The sequence below is a fragment of the Dufourea novaeangliae genome, unplaced genomic scaffold (genome assembly GCF_001272555.1).
Source record: "Dufourea novaeangliae isolate 0120121106 unplaced genomic scaffold, ASM127255v1 scaffold170, whole genome shotgun sequence".
NCBI classification, from domain to species: Eukaryota; Metazoa; Arthropoda; class Insecta; order Hymenoptera; family Halictidae; genus Dufourea; species Dufourea novaeangliae.
In genome coordinates, this window is record NW_015374081.1 from 752,049 (window position 1) to 765,000 (window position 12,952).

General features: G+C 40.9%; 1 protein-coding gene across 6 annotated transcripts in view; it reads left to right on the forward strand.

Annotated features, from left to right (window-relative positions):
- The window catches only part of LOC107190711 (ensconsin-like), a 285,343-nt gene that overhangs the window by 249,025 nt on the left and 23,366 nt on the right, over nt 1–12,952 (forward strand). For all 6 annotated transcript variants that reach the window (XM_015579561.1, XM_015579562.1, XM_015579567.1 and 3 more), the window contains one exon: nt 4,243–4,311. In XM_015579561.1, the coding sequence (XP_015435047.1) occupies nt 4,243–4,311 (69 nt within the window). The remainder of the gene's footprint in view (nt 1–4,242; nt 4,312–12,952) is intronic.

The following is a 12,952-nucleotide window of genomic DNA, read 5'->3' on the forward strand; positions in this document are numbered from 1 at the left end:
TGGAAGAACATATCCGAAGTGGAACCTCGATAAAACGATTCCACTCGTAATGGAATCTTCAACACCGTTGATCTTGTCCGGCAGTATTGCGAATCATGAATCAAGATACAAAGTTTAGAACACAACGGTTTCTCCGCAAAGGCGCCGCGGATTGCGAGCAAAGCTCGAAGAGAGGTTCACGGTCCGTAATGCTTTAATATTTAACGCGTCGTGTGCCGTATCGTTATCGCACCCTTGGCGCGACGCGATTCCGAGGCCCAATTTAACGGCCGGAATTATTTATGCCCTCGTAAGAGGCGAACGTTACTCTCCCCGCCGTTGCTAAATCTTCGTCGTTTGTGCGCTTCTGGTCCGGTATCGGTTTTGGCACGACTGGTTCCGTTCCGTTGCGCGCTGCCCGCAAAGTTACTGCAAGTTTGGCGTTTCTAGAATGAAATGGAGGCGTTTACTTTCCGCTTTGTGAAATTAAGTATCAGTTTCTGTAGATGTGATGTGAATTCTGCATGACATTTTGTAAGGAAACTTCGGTATCACGAAGATTCCGATTTTTTTTTTTTAACTCTGCAAGTTTGTAGGGAGTATCAATAGAGGAATTGGGGTATATACATATATTTCGCTCTTCAGGGTGAAACACCACCTTTTTAAGATTAATGTCTGTCTTCCTATTTTCCTATAGCTATATCTTGAAAACTATAGTAAATATCAAACAAATTTTAGAATGAAAATTTAATTGATTTTTACGCTCTATAAAAATGTGTAATGAAATTGTTCAAAATTTGTTTATTTATTTAAAAACGAATTTTTCACCATTTTATTACACATTTACATAGAGCATTAGTAACAGTTTTTGGACATCTAATAGTTTTTACACATTACAAATGAAAAAATTGCCCGATGCTTCTATTAAGATCTCGTACAACCCTATGGAGTTAAAAAAAATTGGAATCATCAAGGTACCAAAGTTCCCCTGTTAGTGAATGGAGGAGTGTAAACAATGTCCTTGTTTCACAACGCTCAAAATTTACTTTTGTCTTATTCGTCGTATCACAACTACATTCTAAGGTAAGTTTTTTAATGTCTTGTTATATAAAATAACAGGCGTTTCCAGTAGATATACATCCCAAAATGCTTTCAGAAAGTCTGATGCATAGGGGTCCAGACAGACCCTTACACCACTGTCTCTGTAATCACTAAAAACGTCGCTTTCTAAAGTTAATAGGCAACGAAACGAATGAACCTTCCCGTATACATTCCATCAATCAACGTAGCCATTCAAGGGATCCGCTGCGAGTAAGCAGAAATTGGCATCCCCGAAGGAATTTCCTGACAAAGCATTCTCAACGTTTGAGCACCTGTGTTAGCCCCGAAACAAGCTGAAACGTTGCACTAATTACGTCAAGTAGTCCTGAGAAATTCCGTCGTTAATCAGTTTACAAAAATTCTACTCTGCCTCACAAAATCCTTTAGATTTCCTCGATCGTCGTATCTGTAGTTTCTTCGGTCCATTAAATTTGAAAAGCGATGAGTGAGGAAAGAATTATTACGAGTAACCAAAATGGACATTTGGCGGGGATAGAGGACTCTAACTAGAGAAAATAAATTCCGTGCAACTAGAGAGGGCTTACTGCACTCGGATTCGCTGAGGGGAGGCTCACGGTTCGGTAAGCTGCTCGCAACACAGATTCCCCTACGATACGGGCGTTTTACGCCGGGCTTATTTTAATGGCGGCAGATGTCGTTGGAACGGAAATTAATTAACAATTCAACGTGCGCGGAATAACGCGGATTTAATAACAATAACTTTTCCGTGCGCGACGCCCGATTGTTCGCGCAAATGAATCTTCAGCGATGGAATCCTTGGCGCGGCCAGCACAATCGCTTCACGCCCGTTCGTGATCCACTGAATTATACCAGCTGCCTATTGTGGCCTGGTATATTGAACCACTCTCCTGTTCGTGTCATTGATCATGACTAAACTGCGGATTTTATGCATTTATAGCACACATGATTCTCTAAAATTTACTACACTTAAGAGTTTGATCAATTTTGAAGAATTCTTTATTTTCTTTGGAACCTGGTAGAATAGTAATTAAAGTAAACAGATCTTGGTTTGACTCTGGTTCCTGTAAATTAATCCCCATAAATCGATATTTGCATAAACATCGTCTAATCGTGACTGTAGATGACGTATAAAATATCGAACGTGTCAACGAGCCGTTTTAGGCGTGATGTACACGCCTGTGAGTTGAAAACCCGAATCGATCGTTAGTTAAAATGGCCCGTCAATTGTAAGCATCCACGGAAATGGCATTATTATACGTTACGGACTCTAAAACGAGACTAGCTTGCTTGTATTTCCACGTGTGGATCCTCCCTTTCTTTTTCTTAATGTTTCTCCCGAGGAGGATCATTGTTGAGCATCTTTATGGGGTAGTTTTGGTCTGTTTTAAATGGAATTCCTGCGCAGAGTGTTGCGCTGGGATTCTTGAGGATTTCGTAGCGACGCTTTATTGTAGCTTTTAATATCCGAGATTTTACGGTGTTAAGTTTATGTATTTTTAGACGTACGTGTGTAAGTTGTACCGTTTCGTGTTACTACTACCAATTTGTATTTCTCCAGTTACGTTTGCAATTAACAGATCGTCGTAGCGTATGGCAATTTGGGTTTCTACAGTTTAATTTACTAAATCGTAAATTAAATGAACCTTTTTGCTTAATATTCTTGTACACAAATGATTGCAGTATTCTTGTGAAGGATTTAAAATAATCAATTTAGGATGATCAGAAGATTCTTAACTCTCATCCGGATAGAAGAGCCTCTGAAGATTTTCTATTATTTATAATATCTAATAATTAAATGTTGCTATTTTACTAAATAACTAAACTGAATTAAAGGAAGTAAAATATCTTAGAATCATTAATTTCAGCTTTTCTGTACTAAGCGCCTCTAAGACTCTTCTCTATTCCATCTTGATGAAGGTTAAAATCTCTAGATAATTAAATTGAGAGAACAATCTGTACATTGGATTTCACCTCAGCATTTTAGTGAATTTTCTGTCTTGGGATTGAAATTTCACGTAACAAAGTGCTATCCTTAATTTAAATTCAGTGAAGCAGCAAGAATTGGGACAAAGCGATCGAATACTATCACTGAGAATTTTTGGCTATTTACGCAATGAATTTTACAGGTCGGCGTTCCGTTTGTCCGAAAGACGTGTTTCTCGGCGTCCCAAAGTGTTTATTAGCAGAGAGCAGGGGCTAATGAAGACACCGTTAATAAGCTTGTTAGCGATGTGGCCGGCCGACGCAGCCATCGCGATAGTTAGCCCTCCGCCGAGTCAATGGATGCCAGCATAAAGGGAACTATTCTATGGTCTTCTGTCTCTCTCAACGGGCAACTTTGATGAATAGTTAGACGTGGGCGGCAGACGCAAGCACCGCTGTACTCCAAAGTATTTCGAGACACGCGACCTGACGCGATGAAAAGGATTCGCTAGTAGCTGCGGAGAATTCGAAACGTTGCGTTGGCTCGCTTGGTGAAAATGTCCGACCAACTCGCGCGATAAACGCCTTGAAACGTGCTTCTTCGTCTTGACACTTTCACGGCACATCATTCTAGGCGGTATTTAAACTTGGTGTCTGCTTTCAATAGCCGCGACCACAAGCTGTCGCGGAAATAAACATAAAATAAACTTGAAAACGACGTTAAGTCTATTTCGAACTTCTGATTATGATCGTTAAAAGAATCTGAGGGTAGTTAGTGGGAAAAGAAAGATATGCCTAGATCTTCGATTGCCAGTCAGACAATTATACTCAGTTGATAGCTACATCCGAATGGTTTTACGACCAATGAAAGAGTTTTTTTGGGGATTTTTGTTAATGCTTTGAGATAGCTGGTTACTTTCGTCGATGACTCATGTGCTTAATAACTTGTACGCGCAGTGGTAATCTCTAGACTGTACGGTAGATCTTATACTACTTCGTCAACTGTAGTAACTTGAAATTCAGAATGGTATAATTACATGACATCGTTTGTAAAACTGGTAACACTGAAAAGGTTCTACGTTTCGAATTTATAAAAGAATGTAACTATGGTGGCCATCGGCACGCACAAGTAAGAATATTTTGTAACTTGTGCTCGTTTGAATAGAACATTCGTTTTGACCACGGTGTAATTATATTTCACGCAGATTTATATACCTTTGTAACATTCGTTAACTGTTATATGTTTTTCTGTTACAGCTGGAGCCGCTTCTGAGGAAACTAACCAAAGGTCCAGTTCTGCACACAATCGCCACTCTCTCACGAAGGGTAAGTAGATCGACGAACGATCTAGATGTGCTGTAGAGGCAGCCATAGCACACGAGCATACTTAAACGTTCCTTTCAGGCACGCGTAAACGTTGCAATGCCATGACCGCTTTCCTCTGTCGTACCCGATTACACACATATTACAAGGCTGTCGTACGAATCGCGAACAATAATTGTGCATGCCCGTGAATGCGTCAGCCGTTGAGCGAATGATTTAGCCGTTCGTATGGCATGTCGTCGGGAAAGTATCGTTCTCGTTTCCCCCTTTTTGTCGCGATAGTCGGTCGAGAAATCTTTTTTCGTTAACTGCACCGGGCGGGAGGATGCTTTTTCATTGATCAGTGACTGTAAATTCGCGAACAAAGCCGGCTAGTCGTTCCCGAATGCAAAGGAAACAGGCGTATGAAGCTTTCCGGTTGTTATTTCTCGGTTAAAACACAAGTTTCCGTCGAGATATTTGGCTCGGTGGCGATTACGATGAAATGTCTTGCGCTGGAACACGTTTGAAAGAGAAACCGTGCTTTTTTCGCTGATAGTCACTGTTTTACTTCCCTTTTTTAATTACTGTATTCTCTCGTTATACATAATTATTCGGGTTTATTTTCCGATTGAAATGGATTTACTTAATATGTGTGTATGCTGAAGTGAAATACAGTAAATTGTCGATAAGGTTCCTCGGCACTGAACATTAAATATTTTATAACAAGTATCATTGGATTTAGAATTCCAAGCTCTATCATCAACGTCATTAAAAAGTCAGTGTTACACCTAGGGACTTCTCCTTGTCAGTGCCGAAGACCCTTTGAACACTAATCGAGATTTTTCTGTAATAAAATTATTGTTAAACCTGATTATAGTTATAGTATTCAACCGGAGAAATAAGTTCGTAGAGTGATACCAAAATGACCATTGGCATGAGAAATAGACAGAGTTAATCAAAATCGACTTAACGCGTACATAAAAAGAACATAAATCAACGTCAAATTAAATTTGACTGCAGTAAATGATTTTCCATGTACCTAAGTGTTAACATAATTTCAAATCCGTGAATTACTCGATATAGGTCAAATACTGTACCGTCCAATTTGAGAGTAGTAACATTAGCTAGTAAATCTTAACGAGAGAATACCGTATGTTACTTGAAATTCGACGGTTGGGGAATTTTTTGACGTAATCGAAATAAAAAAAAAGTAAAAATCTAACCTATTGTCGAAAGAGCCGCGCATATCGCGCCAGAGTCGGGTCGAAATCAATTAACATTGGTCCCGTGGACTCGTCGCGTCGGACTATTTGGCCAGCGCTGGGTAACGCGTACAATTTCTGCATGTGTCGTAAAACGACAAGTGGATTTAATAACATTTTAATACCGTCTCTCGCGCTTCGCTTGTCGGGGTGCCTCCGCGCTTCAAAAGGGGATGGTTTAATCAACCGTGAAAAACGTCCGTGAAATTGATAACAACGTGTGCACTCGTCCGGAAGGGTAACGAAAGATCGGTGATCGGTGAGCCTTGAAATATTCGTTTCACGAGGGAACCTCCAATGATCTGGGCTGCTTGTTGGGAACACGCGCGGTTCGATGCTGACCCAACGATAGGTGTAGATGAAAACGCTTTCAGCTGAACGTACTAGTTCGATTGTCTTGTTAGTTTCGCGAAGAAAACAGCAAAGCGATGTTTCCTTCGTAGCTTCTTATTTTCTGTTCCCTCTAGTTTTCATTCTTTAACCTGCTATGTAGTACAAGAGATTATCGTAGAATGTTTGCTCTTGTAATCGTGTTTAATTTCTAGTCCAATTACATTCGAATGCATTCAATAAATAGGAAGACAATACTTTAAATTACTTGTTAACCCGCTCACTGCATCATTTTGGTATCTTGTACAAACAATTTGTTTCAAAACAATCAAGAACCAATAGTTATTTCAAGACTATTTAAAAATTTTTGTAAATATCTTTTTTTGTTACACCGTTCTTCTAAAGATTTGGATGTTATTTAAAGAAGTTTCGTACTGCCGATCGGCAAGAAATGTTCCAGATATTGTCGCTAACGTGATAAAGTGGGCGTCTACTGTAGTAGAACAAATGCAGTTAGCGGATTAATCGTACAACTAGTGACAAAAAAAAGAAGTATCTATTTAAATCTTTAAAGACACAAATTTGCACGAACATCCACAGTTTAGAAACTCTAAATTACTCGACGAAGATGCTGTCGAATCGAAAATCCCAGATCGATCCTTCGATTCTTAATTCCTCCTCTGACCGAGGTGCGACGTTTCCGTCGAGATAAGACCAGGTTAAATTAACGGTGGCAATATTAGAGGGGAACGATAACGTAATTAGAAGCGTGCTCCAAGAATATCAACGACGCGTTAAGCGCAGGGACAATTATCGGTACGCAAGGCCAGAAACGGAAACTAAAGTCGCGCGCGGTGTATCGTTGGGCGAGTGGGCGAGCCTCCCCCGGGTGTTCGCTCGTTAAATATTAGTAGAACACTCCGACGGGCGCTACGATGAGAAACCAGGACAATTTCGATCGTCACCCGCAGACTCCGGTGCGCCCCCATTAAAATGGAATACGAGCCACTCGACGCGTCGTTGCGTTAAATCGCGGTACCGTGTTGCGAACGGTTGGGACCGAATTCAACATGTCTCTTCCATTCGGTATAGGGAAGCTACATTATGATAGTTCAAGGCCGCTGGATGACATTAAACAACCGACGGAATCCCGTGTTTCATTCATTCGGATTCTCTTCTCGATGACATTCGTGTCCGTTCTACTGTCGCGGATGATGTTCACGTTTTGAATGCCAACTTGATTTCGATTATAATTATCGATAATATTTTATTAAGATTGTAATTAACCCTTTGTGAGGCAGTAGCAATCATGTTGCCAACAACTTTTTTCTTCTGTTTAGGTTTTCAGTTTTTATGTTTGCTCAAAAATAGATTATTCTACGAAAGTTTATTTTACGACGAAACAATGGTGACATCTATTTCTACTCGTCTATACATATGTATTCGATGCCTAACGTGTTATCTAATTTAAATGATCTTCAAATGTAGGCAGCGTTTCGTCATAGAAAGCATGAATCATGAGTCATATTAAATGTACAGTATTCGTTATATCCAATGGCAGCGTACAAACAGCCTGTCAGTTCCACGCTGCTTTTACGTTTATATTTCATTCCCAAAGAAAGCGTGGTAAATCCTGAACATTAAACAGGCTCAAAATAATGGCGCATCGATAATAATTTTTTATACTTTCATATACTACACGTAATAACATTTGACTGTTCTTATTCAGTATAACTATAAATGTATAAATTGGTACAAAGACCATATGTTGAAATGTGTTAAAGTATGTTACTTTCGCCAATTCTGAAATTTTGTTAACTCTTTAAATTCCGTTATAAGTAACACTCGTGTCATCCAGTACACTGAAATGATGTGACCAAACGGAATATACGACATTTAAATTACGTGATCGTCGATTGATCATCATATTTTGTAAGTCTCTCCCTTTCATAATTATATATTACCGTGTACACAGTGAACCATGCAACAGTATTTAATTAAATTCTACCTCATCGAGTAGATAATTTCGTCCTCTATCCATAGCTGACTTTTGGAGCCTGTAAAAAGTTAATGTCACGCAAACGTGATTAACGTGGCAGTCAAAGGTTGACCGTTTGCATTTATCACGGACTCTCCAAATAATTCGAAACGGTCAAATAAACGGTACAAAATATGAAATGGCCGAAATGCATTCGAACGGGTTCAATCGTCCACGAAACGTATCATCCAGTCGTAATCACGACTCGTCAAAATCAGCTCGAGTACCGTTGACAAATCATCGATTTATTCACGTTCTCTTGAAAACGGATGCCCACTTGGCATTCTTCGAGAAGCAACGGCCAGGAGTATCGTATCGATGAGCCAGGAAGGGGATGATACTCGAGTAGCAAGGATAGAGAAAAGGCGGTTGATACGGCGAGCTAGTCGACTCGAGAAGCGCCGGGAGGAGAGAAAAATAGTAAGAACGGCACGCCAAGGTGGATGGGTAGAACGGATACCTATTGTTTTCCGACCCACTTCCTAACGCTGGAAGATTAACAGCGTCCTCTATCCACCGACAGATTTTTCCAACGTGTGACCCACCCACCCATCGAGACGGCGCAATCTACGATCTTGTCACGTGGAAATGGAAATCGGTCGCAGATCCTGTCTCGGAAAATCTTACACAGAATTTACGGCTCGACGGCATTGGATCCCGCGACGGCGTCGTTGGACCGTGATTTTTGAATTCTCTTGAAAAATTTCAGGCTGACCTACTGCCGGAAGGATACGCACGTTATATTTGCCTTCCGTTGGAACTTATTTTTCTCTCTCGACTTCTGTCTTCCTTTCCTCGAGGAATTCGAGCACGGCTGCTGTCGCAAAAGACAATTTTGCCGAAAGTATTCTCGCCGGGGCCGGAGAAACAGCTGGAAAAAGCTTTTGTGTGCACGCATGCATTTTGCCGTCTTCCCGATCATCCAAGATACGACGATCCTCCGCGTTGTTTCGTACGATGCTACGTTCCAGCGCGATGCAACCATCCACCGTGCCTATTGGCAACAACAATAGACTCGTACATACACGCGCAGCTGCCAGCCTTGCGTTCTTTGTCGTTTCTTTTGTACGAAGAAGTGTCTTTTTGACGCTCGGTTGAATATCACGCGCGTGATCCATTGTCAGACGTAAATATTTGCTTTCAGTATTGAGATTGTGTGAAATGTCGAGGAAATAATAAATCTTCTTGATCGAATGGTAGCTCGGTTTGGATGATACAGCATTTGATAAAGGATTTTAACACCGGCACTAAGATACTTGACATAATACGCTCTCGTCGATAAATCTTTGGATACTTTCGTTGGTTAATGTCTAATGAGAATTAATTAAACCCTTGCATTACGATTTTTTTTACGACTGCACTCTTCAGAATTACTTTATCGTTAATAATTTCCTAGATACAAAAGGGATATTCCATCCCCAACCATTATTCTTGTAGCAAATGTAACATTTACATTCTAGATCTTAAATTTTAGTACCAGTGCAACAATATTTGTGATGTACATATTTATTATCTTCCTTGACAACCTATATTGTAATTTATAAATTTTTATATTTTCAAAAGTTTGTCGTGTTTATCGATCCTATAGAAATAGATATACCTATGTTTATCGTCGATAGTTCTAGTATTAAAATATGAAGTACGTAAACAGATAAATCCTAATTCCTTCTATTTTAGACAATATGTAAATCATATTGTGTATTTCATAAGTGCCTCTGTTTTATTTGGAAATGTTCGAATTACTAGTGACTTTTTAAAACTTCTTTCGACTAAGTTAATTCCAACCCTTTAACGGTAATTTCTCGAATGACGAAAAAGGGCGCCAATTCCGATAGGTCAACCATTGCGATAAGTTACATCCGGCAAAAGGTCCAGTCTATCGCAGTGATGATGTTAATTCCACTCTCAGGATGGAAATTGAGAAGTCAAGTGATTAAAACAAGCTTGCAATTCGACTTATCGTTGATAAAGAAGCGGCACCAGCCGCTCGATAAAGAGTCAGCCACTTCGATCGAGTAAAATAAGTTTACGATTGGAGACTCTGCGGGCCGTAACCCATTGAACGCCGGAACCGGCCGATGAAGCTGCTAAATCTGCGCCGAAACGTTCTTAGGCCCGATAAGAGAACCAGCTTCAGAAATAGCTGGGGTTATCACGATCCCAAGCTCCTCTACAATTGGGTTTCTTCACGGTAAAAAATTTCAATTCCGACGCGGCGGCCCACGGAGCCTCAGATGAAAAGCCTGGATTTTCCATTGTTTTCCGACTCACTTCCAGGCGACGGAAGATTAACAGAGCCTACGTGTGTATATCCACCCGCCGAGGGCCTCTCGACGTTTTTCGAGCGTTTTCGCGGGAAGCGGGACCCATTGTTGCACGAGACCGCTGTAATTTAAATCATCGTCCAAAGATTTTCCCTCTGAAAATTCTTCTTTTTTTTTCTATTTCACCCACTCCTCCCATTTCGTTCTTTTTTTTTCACTTCTCTCGCGTAATCATCATGAAGCGGGACGCCGTGGTCTCATTTATTCGGGGACGAATCCTCGCGTCCCTCGAATTCTCTTCTCTTTTTTTCTTCTTCTCTCTCCGGCAGGGACTTAAATTAGGTTGGGAAAACGTATTGATTCACGGCAACGGGCAATCGAGGTTTCCATTCCCTGCAGAAACTGGAGCGTCTGTATTAATTACGTTTACGCTTAGCACGTCGTGCTTTCGATATATTTCTTCTTTTTTTTTTTTATTTCTCCCTCAAATTCGTCGATGCAGCTCCGTCTCGTTCGCTTTCGTTGACAACCCCTCATTCCAGTGCGTCCAACAGAACTTTATATCCGTAACGTCAAAACGCTTTCACCCTGTTTCCACGTCTCGCCAACGCATTCGCCCATCTCTGGTCTCTCTTTCTCTTGTTCGTTCGTTCAAACCTGGTCCCCTCTGTCTCTTCTTGCCTAGCGTCTACTCCCTCTCCCGTTCGATTCCACATCCGCATTGCTAATGAAACGTCCAATTACCATCAACGGTTGCCACGAGGCGGTCCAAACGGGTGGGTCTCTCCCCTTTCGCTCTCACACTTTTTCCCCTCTCTTCTGACATTTGCAATCAGCGGCCGGAAACAACATCGGCAGGTAGCACCAGGGCAGCTCTTCCTTTCTTGTCGTTCTCTGAAAATGACCGGACTGGCTGACTCGCAGACACTCCGCCTTGTTTTGCGCGCTGTTTGTTTTTTCTATATCTGAAAAGCGTCTAGATCGCGAAAGTAAGCCACACGAATCTCCCATTAACGGGAATATAATACGGGAACGCAATTAACAGACGGATGAAAATTCCAATTTCACGGGGACTCGCTCGAACGAGATTAATATTTGTGTCGCCGTCGAGTGGATTGTGTTTAATGTCATCACGGTCAGATATTGAATTTCAGGGATTATTAAACGCATCGGCGATGTGAATCAATATACAGGGCGACTTAAACGAAGGATCCAATACTTTAGAGGCTTATAGTACTCACCGAGGGGAGTAAAAAAATCGTAAAATCAATTTTTCCAAGTATTGAATGTAAACAGAAAAATTGATTTAGAAGTATCTTAAATTCAAGGTTGTACGAGGACAGGCAATATGAGATACGGGAGCAATATTTAAAAATGTCGATCGACGATTCGCAGATGAAAACTTTGTATTGAAATGGAAGGAAGGAATTATGAAACATCTATAATAAATGTGAAAGCAAATTTTTGTACTTTTCCTTTAAAGGATTGATTCTAGGTCTTCAATATTGATTATTAAACTGCTGATTAATATACGACTATGTCAACTATGGTAAATACTAAAGTTAACATTAGACCTAATACATTTCCTGTCCTATTCTTGTCATAATAAAATCCTTAAGAAATAAAAGAAAATTCAATCTTCACATCTGTCTTTACAAATCACTTCGAAAAATGTTATTTTGCATAAAGTTCCGCAGTTTTTTACCCCCCTCGGTGAATACTATAAACCCCCAAAGTCTCAAACTGTTTTTTAATATATATATCGGATGAAACATCGAAACTGTTACCAGAAATAAGTAGAAAGTACAGCAGTATGATCGTCCTTAACCAAAATGGAAGAGGCACGAGATTCAAGCAGCATCCGATGGAATAATCGACCATCACCGTAACGTATTCACTTCAGTTTCTATTCACGTTTCCCTCCGGGCGGATTGTTGTCGGCACGCGATCGCGTTTTTACCAAAGTCGTATCCTCTTAGTGTCCTCCTCCGATCCCGTAATTACACACACAGGCGTTGCGTTCGACGCCTATTCGGTTCTTCTTCGGTTATCAATTATCCGCGACGACACGCCGTGTCGCTGATTTTCCCGCCGCGTCGACATTCGCATTCAGCTACCGGAAGCGACGTCGACCGATAAAAACATGCTTCCCATCCTGATGGAAACGAACGATGGGGCAACCTCTCCGTTATCCGGCAGATGTCGAAAATAAGCGAGACTGCTCGCAATTAATGCAGGTCGTTTGCGAATCGTGCGACTATATCGTTAACGCAAACCGCGACCCTACGCCATTTGCAGTTCGTGTTTTTTTTTCTTTTTTGTGCTGGAACACGTGCCCCACGTTTCCGTTGGTTTTCACGATGAAAATCCTTCCCCCGCTTATCACCGTTACCCATCATTATTCTTCGCACACCGGCTGCCTGGAAAAATGCACGGTAGATGCTTTAAATTCCGTTCTATTTTTCCGGGCCGTTTTCCGCGCGACTATTCTTTCCGATCCTAAAGCCACCGCTTTGAAAGAGGAGATTAGGACCCCTCGTGAAGGATGCGTGTGTAATTCAAGCTAGTGGAGATTGCGCGCTTGAAATGTTACTGGGGAATTGGTATTCGTAGTTGGAATATTTTTTAGTATTTTAGCAGGTTCACGAATAAATGTTTCATTAATTTTTCTTATATGAAGCAGCTTTTATTTCTGAGGATATAAAGATTGTTCACTGCTTCGAGAATTTTATATGTTTTTTCACGTGCTGCACCGTTTCCATCAAACG